Source organism: Siphateles boraxobius, unplaced genomic scaffold, assembly GCF_051911475.1.
Source record: "Siphateles boraxobius isolate OS27281-9 unplaced genomic scaffold, OSU_SipBor_1 30, whole genome shotgun sequence".
NCBI classification, from domain to species: domain Eukaryota; kingdom Metazoa; phylum Chordata; class Actinopteri; order Cypriniformes; family Leuciscidae; genus Siphateles; species Siphateles boraxobius.
Window position 1 is genome coordinate 1,554,447 of NW_027508920.1, and position 23,118 is coordinate 1,577,564.

Here is a 23,118-nt window from a genome sequence, read left to right on the forward strand (position 1 = left end):
CACTATATATCCCCGTTAATTACGTGTTTACTGAGGCGATCAAAAATGAAACAGTGTTAGTGAATTTTACAGATACTGATGAATTTCATGTGTTCATCTTGATAATAAAACATTAAGCATGATGTGTGTGTGTGTGTGTGTGTGTGTGTGTGTGTGTGTGTGTGTGTGTGTGTGTGTGTGTGTGTGTGTGTGTGTGTGTGTGTGTGTGTGTGTGTGTGTGTGTGTGTGTGTAATTATTTCTTTAGACAAGGACAGAAGATCCGACCAGCTTAAAAAAAGTTGGAAACCATCACAGAAATTCTAATGGTTTCTATTAAAATACCAATAGGAACCATTGGCTTTTACCATTTAAACCACTACAGAATTCTTTTTTGTAGTATGTTTGGGTATATATTCCATAAGTATTTAATGCCCCCACCAATAGAACCCAACACATATCAGTAGAGACCCACAGAGACTACTATAATTCCCAATACAACCAATAAAATTCCCATGAAAACCATTAAATCCAATAAAATTTCTGTAATGGTTTCTGTATTTTTTTTTTTTTTAGCAGGGCAGTATCATGTGTGAAAGCATTATCTTGTTTCACGAGTTCACACGTACATGAAATCTAAAGTTGTATTTATGCGTATCTGGCTTGCTGTCCGGGGGAATTTTGCCCGAACCCAGAATACTCCCCCCTATACTGGGGTAGACCCAGCCTAGTGTGAGGTGATGGGGTGGTGGAGGGATACTGAGACACTTGTCATGAGACAGGAGGTGAGGAAAAGCTTTGTTTATACCGCCTTCTGCTTGAGCTGATTGGCTGATTACCTGAACATGCTCCTCCATGAACTTTGTTACATAAAACTTAATTTAGCTGAGGGAAGCAGAACTCTATAACTTGTTAACTGGTGGGACTGATATTTTTGTATGTTGAAAAGGATGTGCTTGTGTAACTGGTTGTACTTGTATAATGTAGCAGAGGGTTTTTTGAAGTTTCTGTCTTTGATGCATGTTTTTATGTAACAATGTTCATATGTTCTCTAATTAATAATAAAAATAAAAATAAACATTTGGCAGAGGGTGTGCTTTGGGTACATCATGCAGAAGGCTTAGACAAAGTGTTCATTAAATGGTATGGTTTTTATTCAGAAATATTATTTTCTCCAGTCTTTGGTGAAAGGCGATTTCTTTTTTTCTTTTTTTTTTATAATAACGCCAATCCAAACACCGACTACTACAAACCACGGTGTTGCCATGGTTTGGCTTCACTTTTATAAGAAATACAGCCGCCAGGTTTGAAACCTGTCAACACTGGATTGGGCTGTCAAAGCAGTCAGCCAGATGGTTCACTACAGGAGTGAACCAGTGTGTTTGCTTCAGACGTCATTTTCACGTGACTAGTGACGTAATGATACAAGCTCCGAACCATTGGTTCATTGCAAGGACCGTTCGAGTTTGAAGCAAGCTTCGGAGCGTCGGTGTCAGACGTAACATCACTATCTGAAGCCATTTCTGGCCAGGTCTCCTTAGTAACCAGAAGTGTTTTCATTGTGTTCCCCGGAGATTGCCTTACACGGCTCTATGCCTGTTTTAATTTTTTTTTTTTAATATATGTTTTATGTAAAATGTAACATTTTACAAATAATGTGCGAAAGTTAAATACTTACAGATCAACATTTTTAAAAAATGTATCTTTCTGTAATTAACATTTTTTAAATATTGTTTTCTATGTTTTAATAATAACATTTTTGATAACTTTAAGAAAATGCAATTTAAACACTTTCATTGATGTTTTAAGGTTTTAACATTTTACAAATCTATGAACGTTAAAGTACAACTTTTCTTCAAATGTATGTTAGAAAATAAAACTATTTGCATGATACAATTTTAATACATGTTTTAATTCTAGAACATGTTTGCAATTCATACTCTTTAACATTTAACTTAACATTTAACATTTTATAAATATTGTTTTCTATGTTTTAAAACTAATACATTTTGCAATTTAAACTTTTTTTCAATGATGTTTTAACGTATTACAAATGTATAAAACGCGAAGCTGGATAATAAGAGTTTTGGTTCTCTTTCAACAAGCGGAATTGTAAAAGAGTAAAGGCCTTTTTTAATACTATTTTAAACATGTACTTTAAATATGATGTGTTTGAAACAGTTTAAAAAATATATGTTTTATGTAAAATGTAATAGTTTTACAAATACTGTGTGAAGGTAAAAGATATATGGATCAACTTTTTTTTTTAAATGTATCTTTTGTAATTAACATTTTTAAAATGTTGTTTTCTATGTTTTAATACTAACACATTTTGATAACTTTAAGAAAATGCAATTTAAACTTTTTCATTGATGTTTTAACATTTTGAACATTTTACAAGTGTATGAACGTTAAAGACGTGTATTTTAACTTTGTACAACGTTTTTTAATACCTTTAAACACAAGTTAATTGTAAAAGTACAACTTTTCTTCAAACGTATGTTAGAAAATAAAACTATTTGCGTGATATAATTTTAATTCTAGAACATGTATGCAACTCATGCTTTTAAAATGTATGTGCTTTAACGATACACATTGTTTTAATGTATTTTTATATGTGATTGTGAAAAGTACAACTTCAAATGTAAATGTGAAAGACCTCTTTTAAAATAAAACACACTGATCTGACCTCTGACTATGGCTTTTATTATACATTTTCTTTAAAAAGATTAAAATATATTGTTATTAATTGTTTTTTTCATCATTTTGAACATTTTTTACATTGAGCCCTAGTGATCGTCGGAGATTTTCCACGCTTAATCTGTTCAGACCATAGACATCATATAGGTAGACGCCCTATCGACCGCTACTGCCTATTGGCACGGACGAGAATTGGAGCCGCCATCTTAAATCGGTCACCCGCTCCGCTCAGTGTAATCTGAATGGCAGGTGAAATGAGCTGTCAGCGCATTAAATTAATCATATTTCACTGAATACTGAACTGATTTTCACGCGTTTTTTTTTTGCTGCAAAGGTCATTCATGTAGCTATGATAGAGGACACATGGTTCGGCGTATTTTAATATCCATAGTAGGCTTAACAGTAATATAATATTCTGATATAAGATATAAAGTGACCAGACACATTATGTGTGATGAAGGATATAATGTATTTTATAAATCACACACTATAAATATAATAAAGAAGCAGAAACAGATAGTTGCAGTAAAGTAAGATATTTTAATAAGTTGAAGAAACAATTTATGATTTGTGACACGCACATACACACGAACAGACACACAAACAAACACGAACAGACAGACACACACACACACACACACACACACTCTCTCTCTCTCTCTCTCTCTCTCTCTCTCTCTCTCTCTCTCTCACACACACACACACAGAACGCAGCCACCGAATCCACCGAACGCAGCCACCTGTAATAAAAATTGAGAAGAAGATTTTCAACGTGTTTGCATCAGAAATTTTTAAAAATTAATTTCGGACAACATTAAGCCTATACCTTTTTTATTGTATGTGGATGTGGGAGGGGAAAATGTCGAGACTAAAGCCCTATTCGGATTAACTTTACAAGGGTAGATGGAGTAAGTTAATAATGTAATTTTACCACAGGACTTCTGTAATATCAATAGCCAAATCGCTTGTGATAAGATATAGGTTATCAATAACACTAGAAGTTGGAGGGCTAACTCAATTTGCGCATCGCTGTCATGCGTGTATTACATTGCTTCCTGATATCTTGTGCGCAAACACAAATAACCTATACAACAGGGCAGTTGAATGCTTATCTGATAACCTAGAAGCTCTTGTAATTATTACTTTAACAGTTAACGTTACCCCACCTCTCCATGCCGGGTGAACACCGGCTGATGCATTAAGTTAAACAGCATTTCGCAACGATTTCAGGACAGTAATAGCAAATATCCTTGCTCCTTCTCGATTATCTGGTAATATTCTATTCACAAAATACAACCAATAGTACAGTAATGTTAAGACTTACTTGTGAAAAGCCCTATTTTCGATGGTCCGGCGATTAGAACAGGAAAATGCTACACAATGCTCTGGCATCTTATCTGCTGCCACGCAACGAAACTAGGAGTATGACCGGTTCAAGATGGCGGCCGCATTTCTCGGTGCTCAGCGGCCAATAGGGCATCTAGTCTCTATATAATATCTATGGTTCAGACCAAACGGGGAGGAAGGGGAGGAGTTAGTGTGGGAAGAAATTCCAAGCACAGGTGTACAGGGCCGGAAGTGGGGGGGAGGGGAGGGCTGAGTATCTCGGGGATTTCCCACGGTCACGTGACCAATCCGGAAGGGGCGTGGTCTAGCGTGGGAAATACCCACGGCGTCATAAACGGGGAGGGGCGGGGCTTTATGGGGGGCAATAAAACTGTCAGTTTGACGAAAGCTGCCCTTATAACTCTCTCTTATATACATCTACTGAACCCTAAATCACAGCTAAATAAAATGATAAGCTATCTTTATGTGAACAATAGAGCAAAAGACAGATTTTGTATGAATTACATTATATTTGTGGTGAAAACATATTCAACTGGTTGGCTTGTACTTTCACATCATATTGGAAAAAAAGTAAAAGCAATATTTATTTAAAAAACAACACTTACATAGAATTCCCTTATCATTTATGAAAAAATAATCATTAAAAGGACATGCCCAGAAGTCCCTGCATGACACATCACATTTTCTTATTATTTTTGTTATCATTTAGGCATATTATGCTTTTTTATGTATTACATGCCATGCTGTTAATGTATATAGCATTGCTTTGTGGTTGTGTGTGTTACTGTGATGATGTTCTATTTGTATAGCAACACTGTGGGCTGTAGTCTACATGATATAGCTACTGTTTATAGAAAGGACTAATTTGATGAAATTTTATCATATGTATTATTATAGTGGTTATTGGTATATTTAAAAAAGTATAAAGTAGGCTAGCCTACAAAAAAAATGTGGGCATAGTTATTAAATATATTATTATGAATTACACCATGGCGTCCCGTTTCTGGCAACCTCAGCTGCCCTATTTCCCCGTACATTTAACAAGATTATTTCATAGCATAAATTATGTGTTCAAACGATACAAGCTTACGTAAGTATGCCTACGAAGTAATAGGGCTACTAATGACATATACGTAGCCTATGATGTATTTGTAGCGCTGCCACTCTAATTGAGCTATTCTAGTAACAAACGTATAGCTATACAATATTTGATTTTAGACAAAGCGCACGTTCCTCGTTCAGCAGTGACAGATGAAGGAAGGTGGCTCCACCCCTGTACTAATAATTCCCTTCTGAGAGCTCATACTGAATAGATGTGCTGCACGAGCCATAATCAACCTACGCGCGGGCGACACATCTATCCAAACATGCTCTGAGAGCAAACCACGTCACAATCGTGCAAGTAACTGTTTAAACGAAAAAATGGTTCCTTTATGCATTGCATTTGTTGAGCACAAGTGCATAAAGACCAACGGATGGGAGACTATATGCACTTCGTGGCGCGCTGTCGCTGGAGGAAACTTTCACGCGCTGGGTCTGATCATCGGATCATCTTAGAGGGAATGAGACGAGTAAAGTCAGGAAGGTTAGACTGAAGGAAAATGTCGGCGACACGTGCCTCACCTTTTCCGAACAAAACCAGCCAATATGAGGACGTGGACGCGGTCGAGGGCAACTGGCACCTTCTCTTTGGTTTATCCTTCGCCATCGCCACTGTCACTTGCTTGGGAGTTTTGTACTCGCTTATGTCGCTGCTCAGGATGAGGACTAAGTCTTCCCTCTGTCTGATAGTAGCATCTTTATCCATAGACGACCTGATCAGCGTCCTGTCGCTAACGCTCTTCATGATCTTGCACTGGAGGAAAGGAGACGTGAACCGGTCGGGCGCTATGTGCACCCTGTCCGGAGTCCTGTATGTTTTCCAAGGATTGTCAAGCAATATGAAAGCCTGTCTCCTAGTTGCTTACACTTTCTACGTAACAAAGCGCTTTGGAGTGTATCAAACCCATAACCGACCTCTCTGGGTGTTTGTGGCAGTGTTGGCGGTTTGGACGGTGAGTCTCACGGTCAGCGTACTGCCCGTGTGCGGCTGGGGCCGCTTCGCCCCCGCTTCTCTCGGTTGTCTCCCGGAGAACGACAGCCTGTACGTGTGTCTTCTGTTCTCTGTTTACTCACTGTGTTTCTGTGGGCTGTTTGTTTGTTCGGTTCCTCTCCTCTACCAGCTCATGTGCTCCACGGAAGCCCTGAGAACATTTTACCCGAGCTATTTTGAAATTGCTGGGTCGGCGCCGCTGTGTGAGATCCCCTCTCTGTCACGGGATAGCTTGGATAAAAGTTTGGGAGCCTACAATGAATTCAACTCAAACATTAACAGTTTTAAGAACAAAACGGAGACGTATTCACTGCCATATACTCCAACAACTGGTAATTTCCAGAAAGATGGAGCTCAGAGTGCACGTTATTCCCCTGTGTTTTTCTCTCAAAAGCGCTTCTCGATGATTCTTGCTATGGCTCGAATGGTTCTGTGGATGCCAATGATGGTGAGTGCTATAAAAGCAGTTCATACATTTTCACTTGAAACATCATTTAATTGACCTCAAAAGTGTCTCAGTCAGACAAATATAGACAGAAAAAATGCATTATACAGTAAATTATTGTTACACTGCTAAAACGAAACGGTAGCCTACAGAAGGCCCCATTTTGGGTTCCTCTAGACAAGAAAAATAACATTGTTGACCAACATTTTTTTTTTAATGATATTCACACATAGTCTTTAATATTTGGTCTACTGATCAATCCCATCCCATTAGTAGTAAAGTATGGGTTCTTATTTACTTATTTAATGTCTAGAGAAACTACTTAGACTTTTACATAACAACCATTTTAATTGTCAAACTTAGACAAAAAGACAAAAACAAATGTATCACTATTTAGTTTGCACAACAGCTTTAAATAAATATTATGGAATAATAAATAATATTATTTGTTATCAGTATCATAATGCATGTTATGGTTTATTGTTGATTATTGTGACGAAAAGCTGAAATAAAACAACATTTAAACATTGGTTTTTCGTATCAGGTATTAGACAAAAAAGATATCACCATATCTTTGGATTTCTGCTTCAGACTGCTACACTGACAGCTACAACTCTGGAGAACCTCAACCTAGCATTGTATACTCAAGGAACCAATAAATATTTTAAGTGCCTCAGAGCCTTTGCAGGCCCCTTACAATGGAGCTACTAGAAGAACCATTGACAATCAGCTTTAGAGTTCTATCAGGAATTTATGGGTTTCATCATGTAAGTTCCTCAGAAAACTGGCCTTTTAAAGAGTGCCTTTAGATTCTCATAAAAGTTCTGCTATTTTGGGAATCTGAGAAACCCCATAAAGTGCCTCAGGTATCTTTTCATATTTACAGTGTGTAAGAAAAACTTTTCACCAGCTTAAAACGTCCCGTTGAACTGGATTCATGGATATATTTCCTGTTTTAACCTGTCACTGTAAATGTTTATTTTCACTTATTTTTCTCTCTTCATTATTATTTGGTTTGTTCAAAAATGCTGGAATTATTGGTTATTCACCTTTATTTTTTCCACTGGCATACATTACCCTTGCAGACCCAGATCCTGGTGAGTCACGCTGTTCACATGCACAGCTCGTCCTTGGAGACTTTCTGTTTTTTCCTGACCTTGCTCTCCACGGCGGTCACCCCTGTGTTCGTGTTTTCGGAACGTTGGATCCATCTGCCGTGTGGCTGCTTCATCAACTGTCGCCAAGGCTTAAATTCTGAGCTTTCCACCGGTTGGTAAACTGATAAAATACTCCATCAGCCTGCCATATTTTTGTTGATTATATTTATTGGTTCATAAAAAGAACCAGGTTGTTCATTTTAAACAATCCATATGAAAATACCTTAGGTTGTACAAATTATGCATATGTGTGTGTATATAAACATACAATATATATATATATATATATATATATATATATCATTTATGTGCGTGTGAGAAACAAAGCAAAATTACATTTCCACATTGCCTTTATCATCTATGTGTTTATTACAGCAACGAAAAGGAGTTTTAAATTCAACCTCTCCTTCCAGCAAGGCTATGGTATTTACAAGATATCCCACGGCAAGTCACCATCCATCGAGAAACCCTCTTTTAACAGTTTATACAGCTGTGATTTCTCTGAAAGCAGAGCCACAGTGCTGGACAGCGGTCAGATTGGTAATTTCAGCACCGCGGCAGCAGAGGACAGCTCCCTCCACAGCGAGCTGCTGCTCGAGGAAAGATTGGACAGCCAACCTCAGAGCTCCACAGAAAGGGACAGGCCATGCAATGTCTCACCGCAGGTTTCAACCTGCGAGGGTGAGGATCTTCACCTCGACAACTTGTCAGTATTTGACATTCCAGAGAGGAGGCTGTCCCACGAGGAGTGTCGTAAAATAGAGTTGACTGACTGGGAGTGGTGCAGGAGTAAATCAGAAAGGACTCCCAGACAGGTAAGGTGACACTTAATTTAATAAATTTCAGGGGTGGAGTTACTTCATTTTTGTTGTGAGGTAACAAGAAAACGATAGGAACAGGTTATTATATCACAGAGTGGACCTCTGAAGATCCACATTCTTGAAATATCAGATAATTTGACCTATGACACTGCAGAATATTTCAGGTGTATTTTTTTTCTTTAATAGTAACTAGACCTTTTTAGACTCATTAACTCAAAACCTTCTTTGAGAATGGTATGTTTTTCAAAATCATTAATACTTTTCTAAGTAATATTGCAATAGGATTTTAAGATTAGGGGTGGGAGATATTGACAAAAATGAATATCTCGATATTTTTTTTCAATATCTCGATATCGATATTCAGACGATATTTTTGCAATCCTTCAAAGAAATGGCAAAGAAGGTCCAATTGGTCTTTTGACTTGCTGCATTTGACCTATTATTGTATAGAATTACTAGTACATAAAGATATGCGACATTATTGATTTAAAGACTCCTAAACCTTTTAAAATAATAAAATATTATTCAATAAGTCTTTATTGTTCTTTTATATTTTTAATATGGGTGTAACGGTTCACAAAATTCACGGTTCGGTTTGATACGATACAGTGGTGTCACGTTTCGGTACGTTTTCGACACAGCAAAAATAAAGAAATGCCATAGAAATTTCCTATTTATTAAAAGAAAAAATAATTTTAAATAAGTGAGTTTTCCTACATCTTGAAACTTTTACTGGGAGTGGTGGCCATTAACGCTATCTTAGGTCCGGGTGCACACTCGATGCTGATAGCACATGGACATTCATCCATTTCCCCACTCTCCCTTCCATAGTTATTTCCCGGTCATTTCATACACTTACACTACACTGTCTTGTCGTTTTGTCCCTGTGTTGTTTGTCTGTGTGGGCATAGTCAGTCTTCCAGCGGGAAAGCACCGGCCAAACCGAACGATTGAGGGGCGGCCGCTTATATGCAATTATTATGTGTTAAGTGTATTATGTGTGAATGGATTATGTGTTTATTATATATATATATATATATATATATATATATATATATATATATATATATAATGGGAATGGATTATTATGGATAATCAAATAGATGAAGTATTTGTATGTGTATTAACTGTTATATGTTCCTGAAATTGGTGTGGCCCAAAAAGGGGCGGGGTTTGGCCTATTTAAGCCAAGGCCAAACCTGAAGTCAGGACTTGTCAGCACAAGTTTCAAAGACAACAACCATAGACTTGCTTTGCTTTTACTGCCAGTAGCCAGGCCACAAGCAGCTGTGTGTCCCGCTCGCAAAGCGAAGCTTATGGGGTTTGGTTATGTGCCTAGAGTAGGGGACAGTGATTTTGACTCTGTGGGAGAGAGTCAGAATGTATATGAGATGACTGCTAATGGACATGCACTAAAATAACTCTTGGACACTGGAAGTTCTCTGTCAATGTTGAAATCATGCTTGTAATAATGTCAATTATGTAAACACTACCTCTGCTCAATGTGTGCATGGGGGTGTAAAGCAGTATCCCACGAGCTGAGGTAATGGTAGAGGTACAGGTACAGGAACAAATGTATTTGCTTAATGTTGCCATAGTGGACAATTTACCAGCTGATATGATTCTAGGAAGAGACTTGCCAGTGTTATATGAACTCTTGCAACCCACTATCAAGGACTCTGAATATTCTGTTGCCACTGCCACTGTTAATTTGTCGTGTCCTGCTCTTACTCGAGCTCAAGCCAGGGCAGGTCTGCAGCTACTGCCAGACTTGGATGGTAGTCTGTTGCAGGGCGGGACTAAAGGCCCTAAAAAGTCACGGTGCCAAAGGCGGCTTGCAAAGTACCTGGGTACCCCAGCCTCTGAAGCCTCGGTGGAGGGCCTTGAAGTTAATGGCTGGAAGGTCCCAGAGAACATAGCACAACTCCAAATGGAAGATGAAACTTTAACCCTTCGGGGTCTAAGGTGTTTTGGGGTCCTTTAGATGTTTTGACATGCACTGACATTTGTGCTTTTTTCAGTTGCTTATAAACATATTAATGACAAATTTGTCATTACATTCTATTTAGCACTAACAGGGCTACCATAATATGTGAGCAACATGTATGTAAATGTTTGTATTTTTGAGAGAATATTGTTTATGCATGGTTATTGAAAAAACTAAAACTTAAAGTTTCTGAAATAAGGCCACAAAACACATACTAAATATGTCTCCACAAGAGACATTTTTGCTACAAAATGATCTGAAAATCATTCTGCCTAATCATTCACATAAAACAATACATTGATTAAAATTTTGTAAGACACTTTTTGTTTGGAAAGGCAATATGCGTGGGGGCGTGATTCACACCTGAGAAGACAATGACCTGTATAATGAGCTGCATCATGAGCCTTTCACACTGGTGTGTCACTGGGTACCAAAGAATGCGAGTACAAAAGAAATTATATATATATATTTTACAATTAGAAATTGTAACCAATTACAAATAGGTTACAATTACAACAACAATTAGAATTTTAACAATATTTCAAGTGTATTCTTTCTTGTTAAAAAGTATACATTTTATCATACGTATTTCAAAGGTATGGATTCATTAGTTTGAATATCGGAAAAATCACTATAATAACATCTTAGTTGATGATTCAATATACCTACTTTATTTTTGACAAAACATCCCATACTATATATTTAACATATGAGCAAAAATTGGCGAACAAAAGCTTATGATGTGGCAGTAGTCTTTTCTTTACAGTAAAAACTTTTTAATCTATCCAAAACTAATCAACGAAATCTTGTCTAAACATTCATATTTAGTCTGTAACATATCATGTTTATGATATATTAGCATATAAATGTTAATCTTGGGGAAATTGTTATGATATATTAGCATATAAATGTTAATCAATGGGGAAAATTCAAAGATAACGTCAGTAGACTATGGAGTGCCGCAAGGATCGGTGTTAGGCCCTCTGCTATTCTCAATATATATGCTCCCACTTGGTAATATTATAAGAAAACATGGAATTAATTTCCACTGTTATGCAAATGGCACTCAATTATATATTTCATCACGGCCAGATGAAAACACTAACTTATCAAATTTGACAGAGTGTCTCAAAGATATAAAATGCTGGATGACGCGTAATTTCCTGCTACTAAATTCAGATAAAACGGAGGTATTACTTATTGGTCCAAAAAACTACCCACAAACTCACTTACAATACAACTTTAATATAGAAGGATGTCCTGTTACTTTATCCACTACAGTAAAAGACCTGGGTGTTATACTAGACCGCAACTTGTCTTTCGAAAATCATGTTTCATATGTTACAAGAACAGCCTTTTTCCACCTTAGAAACATTACAAAACTACGTAACATGCTATCTGTTTCTGATGCAGAAAAGTTAGTTCATGCATTCATGACCTCGAGACTAGATTATTGTAATGCTATATTAGCTGGCTGTCCTGCATCCTCAATAAACAAGCTACAGTTAGTGCAAAATGCAGCTGCTAGAGTTCTTACTAGGTCAAGAAAATATGATCATATAACACCAATTTTATCATCTCTACACTGGTTTCCTATCAAGTTCCGTATCAATTACAAAGTACTATTACTGACCTATAAAGCCCTAAATGGTTTAGCTCCTGTGTATTTAATGGACCTTCTATTGCCCTACAATCCATCGCGTTCTTTAAGATCACTAAATTCGAGGCTTCTGGTCATTCCTAGGATATCTAAGTCCACTAAAGGAGGAAGGGCGTTCTCACATTTAGCTCCAAAACTCTGGAATAGCCTTCCTGATATTGTTCGAGCCTCTGACTCGCTGTCCCAGTTTAAAACTAGATTAAAGACGCATCTCTTTAGCCAAGCATTTACATTATGCTTACCTTTTATACCACTGCTGAATCAGATCAAATGCATTTAATATTATAAAACTTGAAGAGTCTGTAGGTTATTTGTATAGGTTGCATAGTATTTACAGTCATTACGTTCCTGTGTATATTGCGTGAATGACGGGTGGTTGGGTAGATATTGTGTTTTGCGGTAGGTGGTATGCCATACGGAACCGTTGCCACTGAACCTGCTTTAACGACGACAGTGGGGCTCGACAGCCTTAGTCAAACGGGTCGGCGCGTATGGTTGGGCTGCGGAGAGATTGTGAGATTGTGGTTGGGTCTCAGCATCAGGAGGGATGTAGAGGTCAGTAAGCAGGGCTAAGTTGAGTGGGGGACGGAGGGGGGTGACTCTGGGACGCAAGAATCACTGTCTTCATGTTTTTTATCATTTACGCCCGTGTTATGGAAATCATTATGAACAGCAGCTACGCTAATTATTTTCCCTTTTTGCTATTCTGCTGTTATCTCGGGACGCGAGTCCCGAGAAAAACGGCGTTCGTCAGCTCCAGTTTGTATCCAGCCTTTCACGGAGACTTCAGAAACCCCAATCACAAAGCCTGTGAAGAGACGACTCAACACCGGCGATATGGACCCCCTATGGTGGACGGCACTGATCCTCAACAACTCGTCTCAACACCGGCGTGATTACTTGGACTTCCAAAAGATGGAAATGGATAAATATTCTAAATGTTCCGATCCAATCTGACTTTGTAATGCTGCCCGAATCATAAATCATGCACTGTTCCTTCGTTGGCCAGAGGAGAACTGGCCCTCCGACTGAGTCTGGTTTCTCCCAAGGGTTTTTTCTCCATTCTGTCACCTGATGGAGTTTTGGTTCCTTGCCACTGTTGCCTTGGCTTTTGGCTTGCTTAGTTGGGGACATTTAATATTCAATAATATTATTGATCTGCCTTACTTAAGTTGGACGTTGACGCAATTTTCTTTTAGAAACAAACTCTGTTATATTATTTTCATGTTATCACTGTGAAGCTGCTTTGATACAATCTGTGTTGTAAAAAGCGCTATATAAATAAAGGTGACTTGACTTGACTTGACTTAATCTGTAGTTTGTTGCTTATACAAAGACATTTTATTTCAACATATTTCAGTCTATTTTTACTCATCTCAGTAGGCTATAGCAATATAGTTTGGGCGTGTTCATGTAAAAATAACATGTTTACTAATGTAGGTGTGACTCGCGAGTGTGAATGAACGGCACAGATGCGCTGTACAGCTGCAGTAAACAACAGCGCACACGCGTCTGTCATTCATTTATTCATTCACACACAGACACGCAATTCATATTTAAACAGTCTTTTTGCGGTTTACAAACACTATTCAATATCGTGGTTAGAACAAAGCACTTAAGAATAAATAACTTACTACATCAGCTGGATCAGTTGCTCCTCGAAATGAAACTACCAGCACTTCTGAAGTACATTTTCCAGGATTATTACGATAGTATTATTCCTCATAGCAGGTAAAGTACAAGATTCTTATTAAACTTGATGTGTTATATCCAGCTGATGTGGCGTTGGCATGTTTGCATGGCTTGCCTCAGATCATTTGCGTTTGAATAGCAGGCGCTCTCTGTGGGCGTGGTCACATTAACACTTAATAAGCTATAATGAGCTAAAAAGAAAAAGACTGACATCTCTCTCTTTTCATACAGATTACATAAACTGAGAATATTTGTTTTTTATATGAATTAATTAATTTAAAAGAAGAGAATTCAAGCTTCATAAAGAAAAATCTCTCGTGCCTGTGTGACAAGTATTCGCTGAGTTACAGTTCACTTGTCAGAGAAAGGCAAAACTCGCATCATGTTTATTTTTCTTTATTTGACAAAAAGCACAACACTTTGTTTTTATTGTGAGTATACACAAAAAAAAGACACTTAACAGGATTGAATGGTGTATAACACTTATATGTAAGATCAAAATCAACAGAGTATTTTGAGTCTCTTTTGCACTGATAAGAAAAAAAGTGAGCTGGTACCGCCGTCCCCAAGAGGTTTAAACCCTTATTTGTCAAAGCTGAGTGTGGAAAGAATTTGAATCTGTGCAAAAAATAATCTGTAGTGGTGAATGGTGTGTTGAATGTGCGAACGAATAATGTGACTCTTCTGATTGTACCATCTTGTTGTCGTCGTCTTGTTCTGCACCTTGCACACACTGTTCCATGGGGTGGCCACCTGGGCCAACAGAAAACATATGCACGCATTAGCTCACACTTACTGGTACAAATGCACTGCAACACGTGCTATCTGCCAAAAGACGAGTGCTGTGTCCCAGCGGGGCAGGCACCCCTGCAACCCCTCCCTGTCATCTCTTCACCTTTTAGGCGGATCGCCATGGACATTGTCGGACCGTTGGAAAAGAGCAGTGCTGGACATCGCTACATTCTGGTAGTAAACGACTATGCCACAAGGTATCCTGAGGCCTTCCCACTCCGTTCTATCACCACAACCAGGATCATCCATGCCCTGGTTCAACTGTTCTCCAGAGTCGGCATACCTGAAGAGATCCTGGCAGACCAGGGTACGAACTTTATATCACGACTGATGGGGCAGCTGAAAAAGCAGTTGGGCATAAAAGCCATCCGAACAACTCCCTACCACCCTCAGACCGACTTTCTGGTAGAGAGGTTCAATTAAACCCGCAAGAACATGTTGAGAACATAGCCTGGAGAAGTTAGTTGCAGACAAAGGATGACACTGGGACAAGTGGCTACCGTTTGTTCTCTTTGCCTGCCGAGACGTACCCCAAGCATCAATGGGATTGTCACGGTTTGAGCTCCTCTACGGATGGCAGGTACAAGGACCCCAGGACCTGCTGAAGAAAGGCTGGGAGGAGGAACCTTTATCCAAGACGGAGGAGAAAGGCGCCATTGTGCAGTATGTGCTCGAGATGCGAGATAGCCTGGAGCAGTACAGAGAACAAGCCAAAGAGAACCTACAGGAAAAACAATGAGCACAGAAAAGATGGCGTGACCAACACGCCAGGCTACAACAATTCCAACTGGGGCAGAAGGTATTACTGCTGCTGCCAACTTCAACGAGCAAGCTACTGGCTAAATGGCAAGGACCATACAGCATCGTCCGCAAGATGGGGCCAGTCACATATGAAGTTCATCATCCGGACAAGGGCAAGACCAGGCAGACCTACCACGTAAATCTGCTGAAGGAGTGGAAGGGGAAGAGGAATCAGAGGATGCAAACAGGCAACCGTCTGTGGTGAACCTAACACACCTAGAAGACTCCAAGAGGAAAGAGCTGCAGCACCTCCTGAACCAGTTTCCTGCTTTGTTCCGTCAGAGGCCTGGACGAACTGAGCTAACCCACATACCGATCCAACACCATCACGCCAACGTCCTTACCAGGTGCCTGAGAGGCTGGTGGAACCCTTAAAGGAAGAAATCAAGGTGATGAAAGGGCTTGGAGTGATAGAACCTTCAACGAGCGAGTGGAGCAGCCCGATGGTGATTGTACCCAAGAAGAACGGATCCCTGCGTGTCTGCATCGACTTCCTCAAGCTCAACGCCCAATCTAAATTCGATGCATACCCCATGCCAAGAATAGACTATCTTCTGGAGAAAATTGGAAGAGACCAGTACATCACCACGTTAGACCTGTGTAAGGGGTACTGGCAGGTACCCCTCAACCCTCCATCCAGACCCTACTCCGCATTCCGAACACCACTAGGACTATATCAATTCACAGTCCTTCCTTTTGGCCTACACAGGGCACCAGCCACATTCCAAAGGCTGATGGACCGAGTCCTCCAAGGCTGTGAAGACTGCTCTGCGGCGTACCTGGATGACGTGGTAATCAGGGCTTGACATTAACACCTGCCGATAAAACAATAAAACAAAACATCAAATAAAATTCAGGCCTGTCCTCTCTCGCTCTTCAAAGTCATCGCTCCTCCTTTTATGCTTCCGCTCCTCCGTGAGAGATACGAGACCGGTGCATCGCGCAGGTGTCGTTCATCATTAATCACGCCACCGGCCTCGCGCCGTTCTCTCACGTCCCTCTGCCTCATCCTGCTCGCCACAATCACTCTCACGTTCAAGTATTTTTTCAGAATTTGAATTGATGAGCCAAAAATAATTTGTTCTTCTTTGCTCATTGTTGGTCTAATGCAGATATGTTTTTTCTACTCTTTATTATTAATTATTTACTGCTATTGTTGATGATAAGGAGTGTTTACATTTACATTGTATATTTTTTGTCAACCTTACCAGTAGTCATTATTAGGGCCTGAGTACAAAAATGACACAAACTGAAATGTGTTCTTTATGATGAGAGGAACGTTCCCCTCAAATTTTGATGCAAATAAAAGCAACTTTGTCCGAACCATGGCAGGCATTTTTCGTGAGGTTTCGAGACTGACCTACTTTCCATTGCAACTTGTAACAAAGAATTTCCCATCGGGGCTCAATACATTAATTCTGAGTCTGATTCTGATATTTAAACAGACAGTGTTTCTAATGCTATAGGTTTTTTCAGTTTATTTTTGTATCTTTTTTATTAATCTTCTACATCCATGCACCACTTTTATTATTCAATAAGAAGCTACTTTTTTATGTCTTTATCTTAATACATGGTTTTATTTTAAAAAAGGAGCTTTACACACAACCTTTTCAGAGCTAATTATAATGACATGTTTTGTTATTTATTGTTTAATTTATGTTTACATGTATGTAGTCTTGATTTGGGTGTGTACAGTGGTTTTACATTTAAAAGGGTTGTAAATCTAGACAAGGCAAGTTTATTTGTATAGCACATTTCATACACAATGGTAATTCAAAGTGATTTACATAGAAGAAATTAAAATAATCAAAATAAATCAGAATAATTAAAACAGTTTAGAATAAAAGATAAAATACATAAATAATCTAAAGAAATCAGAATAATTAAAAAAAATAAAATACAGTACAAACAGTCGGACGAACAGTGGTACAGTGCTCATTCAGTAAATGCACAGCTAAACAGATGTGTTTTGAGTTTGGATTTGAATGTGACTACTGTAGGAGCACATCTGATCTCTTCTGGAAGCTGGTTCCAGCTGCGGCTGGCATAGTAGCTAAAAGTGGACTCGCCATGCTTAGAGTGAACCCTTGGTGTTTCCAGCTGATGTGATCCTGATGATCTGAGTTATCTGTTGGGTTTATATTCAGTGAGCATATCTCCAATGTATTGAGGTCCTAGGCCATTGAATGATTAAAATAAAATCAATCCTATATGTAACTGGCAGTCAGTGTAAAGACCTGAGGACTGGTGTGATGTGTTCATATTTTCTGGTTCTGCTCAGAATCCTGGCGGCAGCGTTCTGTATGAGCTGTAACTGTCTTATGGTCTTTTTGGGAAGGCCAGTGAGGAGTCCATTACAATAATCCACCCTGCTGGTGATGAAAGCATGCACAAGTTTTTCTAAGTCTTGACTGGAATCAAAGCATCTAATTCTTGCAATATGTTTCAGGTGATAGTATGCTGATTTAGTTATTGCTTTGACATGACTACTGAAACTAAGGTCTGACTCCAGAGACACACCAAGATTCCTGACTTGAATTTTAGTTGTTTGACCGCTAGACTGAAGGTATGCGTTCACCTTGAGAACTTCATCTTTGTTTCCAAACGTAATGACTTCAGTTTTGTGTTTGTTTAACTGAAGAAAGTTCCAATTGTTTACTTCATCAATGCATTGGCAAAGGGAGTCAATGGGGCTGTAATCGTTAGGCGATTGGGCTAAGTAGAGCTGTGTATCGTCTGCATAGCTGTGATAAGCTATTTGGTTCTTTCTCATTATTTGGCTCTTTGGAAGCATATACAGGTTGAATAGGAGTGGCGCAAGAATTGAGCCTTGAAGGACTCCGCATGTCATGGATGTCCACTCAGACTCATGATCTCCTATACTCACATAATAACCTCTCCCTACCAAGTATGACCTGGACCATTTTAGGACTATACCAGAAAGCCCCATCCAGTTTTCCAGCCTGGCAAGAAGTATGTTGTGATCGACAGTGTCAAATGCAGCACTGAGGTTGAGTAGTACCAGCACTGATAATTTGCTTGTATCAGTATTTAAGCAAATATCGTTTATTATCTTTATGAGCGTGTCTCTGTGCTGTGATGCGGTCGGAAACCAGATTGAAAATTGTCAAAGTATCCATTTGATCTTAAGAATTTGTTCAGCTGATTCAAGACAACTTTTTCAATGATCTTGCCTATGAAAGGAAGATTTGAGATCGGTCTATAGTTGTTTAATATGGTCTTATCCAGATTGCTCTTTTTCAGGAGGGGCTTGACAACTGCAGTTTTCAGGAAGTTCGGAAAACTCCCAGAGAGAAGTGAGCAATTTACCACTTCTAGGAGATCTGCTTATAAACACATTTTTGAAAAAAGATGTGGGAAGTGTGTCAAGGGCGCAGGTTGATGTTGTAAGGTGCTGTACGGTTTCTTCCAAAATTTTGCCATCAATTTCTTCGAAATCAGACATAGTGACTACTTTCTCGGGCTGTGGTCTGTTCTGTCTGACCCCAGCGCAACTCAAGGATGAGCTGATCACCTTTCTGATATTATTGATTTTCTCAGAGAAGAAAGAAGCAAACTCACTGCACTTGCTCTCTGAGAGCATTTCACTGGGTATCTGGCTTGGGGGGTTTGTCAATCTCTCTACCGTAGCAAAACGAGTGCGTATGTTGTTTATTTTGCTGTTTATAATATTCGAGAAGAAAGTCTAGCTTTGCCTAGTTCCTTATTGAAAGCATGGATGCTGTCTTTGTAGATGTTATGATGGACTACAAGTTTTGTCTTCCGCCACATGCGCTCTGCTATTCTGCATTGTCTTTTCATATTTTGCACAGCTGTTGAGTTTCTCCAAGGTGCTTTTTGTCTGCCACTCTTCTTCCTGACTTTCACAGGAGCAATATCATCAATTACACTCTTAACTTTTGAGTTAAAAGAATCAAGGAGAAAATCAGCAGATATGCTTGGTGTTAAAGATATAGCCTTCATAAATAGTACACTAGTGTTCTCATTTAAGCATCTCTTCTTGACAGACACAGATCTAGCTTCAATGGCAGGAGAGATCAATATATCAAAGAAAATACAAAAATGATCAGACAGTGCTACATCCTTAATAACAATCGATGAAATGTTTAGACCCTTACTGATAAGTAAATCTAGAGTGTGTCCACGATTATGTGTGGGTCCATGTACATGCTGAGTCAGATCAAAAGTTTTTAAAACAGTTTTGATTTATTTTGCCATATTTGTTTCTGCATTATCTATGTGAATGTTAAAATCTCCAGCAATGGCAAAACAGTAAAACTCTGAGGAAATTGTTGATAACAGTTCTGTAAAGTCCTCAGCAAAGGCTGGAGAGTATTTTGGAGGCATGTAAACAATGATAAGTAAAATGTGTGGATCACCTTTTAACACAATACCCAGATATTCGAAAGACGGGTAATTCCCAAATGATATTTGCTTACATTGATAGACATCTTTAAAAAGACCAGCTAAACCTCCACCTCTTCTGACAGCTCTGCAGACACTCATAAAAGTAAAGTGAGGAGGGGCTGTTTCATTGAGGACTGTTGCACTGCTGCTGTCTTCTAGCCAAGTTTCATTTAGAAACATAACATCCAGGTTGTATGTGGTTATTAAGTCGTTGACTAGAAGTGATTTATTTTTAAGTGTGCGGATGTTTAAAAGTGCTCTTACTTTTTGTCCCCACAGCAATCTTAGTTTGTTGTGTAATTAGGGCTGGGTACCGAGTTCGGTAATTTTTAGGTACCGACCGAATTGCCTCGATACTACCGAGTATCGAAACATGTCTTGTTTTTCGGTACCAAGTTTCGGTACCTAAGTGGTTAATCTTGTTGGTTGGTATCTGGGGGCTTGCAGCAAAAGAGTGGGATAGCTTGGTTCCAGCATACACCAATTGTTCCATTTTCTCTGAGAAGCACAGAAATGGAGATGCTGGAGAGAGGGATAACGTGTCTGGTGAGAGGGGCTGTTGCTCTGGTGTTATCAGAGGCTGTAATATGCTGTCCTGGTTTCCCTGGCTGTTTTCCAGCAAGTCGTCCTTGGGTGCTGAATCTTGGAGCAGTGCTAGTATGTCACAGTCAGTCTGTGGTGAGCTCTGTGGGCAAGGCTCAGCTGAGATTGTGTCCGTGAGCAGAGGTTGTTGTGGCTGCATGGTGTTATCATTGTCCTTGTGTGATGTGTCACCCGTATGTCCATTCAGGTGCTGAAGTGAAGTCCTGTGGTCATTCATACTGTATCCAGGTGTGTGTGTGCCATTCAGGTTGAGTGGATTGGCAAACACTGCAGAAGGATGACGGAGGGAGAAGTAGATATTGTCCTTTAGTGCTCTTGAACCAAGTTTGTTTGGGTGGTGGCCATTCTGTTGAAACAGTTGCCTCTGACTCCAGAAAAGATTGATGTTGTCAATGAAGTTCACTCCTTTTATATTGCAGTTTTTTTGCAGCCATGTATTAAGCCCAAGCAACCGTGAAAACCTGTTTGTTCCTCTTGCTGGGAGTGGTCCACTGATGAATGTTTGAACTTTCAGTCTTTTAAGTATTTCAAAAGGTTCATTGAAATCCTTCTTAAGGAGTTCTGACTGCTCTTTATGAATATCATTCTTCCCAACATGAATGATGAGTCGATTTGCAGTCTTATGCTTCATCAGAATGTTCTGAAGTTCCCTGTTTATATCAGAAGTTGTTGCTTGTGGAAGGCAGCACGTAGTTGTATCCCTGCTACTAATGTTTCTGATTATGGAATCCCCCACTATCAGAGTCCTGGCCTCGGCTGCGCTCTGAGCTGAGTGTCACTGTCTGTTCCACCTTGAGCCCCAGTTAGCATCAGTGTTAGCTACTGGCTGATTCAGTCTGTTTTTGATCACATTCATCAAATTTGGGGATTCCTCATTCATTAATACTTCAAATCTGTTCTCAAGATGTATAGACGGTGGTAGGAGACCAGAGTTTGCAATCCTTGTCAGAGCCGTATCTGGGGTAGAGGATGCTACTGCGGAAATATGTGATGCTCGTGACAATCTGATGTCTCTCGTGCCTTTGGGTCTCGCTCCCTGTTTGTGCCATCGATTTGTAAGTCGATCGGCTTGTTTCTCTACACTCAGTATGGCCTGTCGAGGAGCACTAGATTCATGGGACTCACCGGCTGTATGCTGAAGGCGTCAATGACGAAGCTCTGTTGTGTGTTCCGTCTGGTTTGGTGGTCCCGCAATTTACTTTGTTTCAAGAACTGCAATCCTTTGTAAAAGTCTGTGGCAGTTAGAGCAGCAAGTAGATTCCAGAAGAGGCATTTTCTTATCCTTATAAATGTAGGCAGTTGTGTTTTCTCTTCCCCGGAATGTAAGCTTTCAGTGGGAGGCTGGTCGAATAAAAGAATTCTGCTTTTTTTTGTAATCCACGCGTTTGAGCACTGTGCTGATTTGCTGAAGTTAAAATTAGGTGATAAAAGGAAATAAAATATAAAAGCGATAGAGCAAAGCGCGGAGCAGTAAGCGAGTGCGTCCGAACAGTAGCTGAGCAGGAAGTGAGTTCAAGTCTAGTTCAAGTAAATTTTAGCATGCCATAGTCAACATTAATCAGGTAATTTCACAACAACAAAAATGTGGCTAATAAAAATGCTGTGTGGCTAGTAACTTTGGAAAACGTCTCGGGTTATGACTATAACCCTTGTTCCCTGAGAAGGGAACGAGACACTGCGTCGTTGAAAACGACTCTTTGGGGACGCTCCCTTAGCGTGCGCCTCTGAAGTATGAATGAAACTAATCCAATCCTGATTGGTGTTGCGTCTTGACGTAACATGTGACGGCATTACCGGATGCATAAAAGAGATGCTGACACACACACACACTAGCCTCGCGATGAAGCAAGACGCTCTAAGGCCTCTAGGGGCGTGGCAGGACGATGCAGTTTCTCGTTCCCTTCTCAGGGAACAAGGGTTATAGTCATAACCCGAGACGTTCCCTTTCGAGGGAACTCGCACTGCGTCATTGAAAACGACTCTTTTGGGAACGAATGCCCACTAGGCCACGAACCGAAATAGGCGTGCCCTTGAGTGAAACAGATTCAGGCACTCAGCTAGGACGAGAGCACATGTGCGCCAGGCGTACTAGGGAGGTGCAGACTATAGAACCAAAGGAAAGTGTGCGGGTAGCCCAACCGGCTGCCTCACAGATCTCCTGGAGGGGAACTCCCGAGAGGAGGACCCAAGAGGACGCCATGCCTCTAGTCGAATGAGCCCTTATGGCCAGAGGTGAAGGCAAATTGTGCACCTCGTAAGCCGAGGCAATAGCCTGAACAATCCAATTACTAATAGTTTGCTTGGATGCCGGGAGCCCTCTCCTAGGTGAACCAAAACACACTAACTGTTGGTCTGACCTCCTCCAAAAAGAGGACCTCTCGAGGTAAATACTCAAAGCTCTGAAGGGGCAGAGCAAATGAAGCTTCTCTTCTTCTGCCAACACATGAGGTGGAGGATGGAATGCCTGCAGGATCGTAGACCTAGCCGTATTAGCAGGCACCTTAGGCACATAGCCCGGTCTCGGGGTGCAAAAAGGCCTTAACCCTGCGAGGGGCAAACTCCAAGCAAGCTGGTGTCACTGCCAGGGCTTGGAGATCTCCCACCCTCTTAAGAGAG

At 39.9% G+C, this 23,118-nt stretch overlaps 1 protein-coding gene across 1 annotated transcript in view; it reads left to right on the forward strand.

Moving 5' to 3' along the window:
• The first annotated feature begins 5,326 nt into the window (after window positions 1-5,326).
• Window positions 5,327-23,118, forward strand: part of LOC143757180 (putative G-protein coupled receptor 149) — a 76,759-nt gene continuing 58,967 nt past the window's right edge. The window contains exons 1-3 of the mRNA XM_077248129.1: window positions 5,327-6,564; window positions 7,647-7,830; window positions 8,094-8,533. Of these exons, the coding sequence (XP_077104244.1) occupies window positions 5,626-6,564; window positions 7,647-7,830; window positions 8,094-8,533 (1,563 nt within the window). The 5' untranslated portion in view covers window positions 5,327-5,625. The remainder of the gene's footprint in view (window positions 6,565-7,646; window positions 7,831-8,093; window positions 8,534-23,118) is intronic.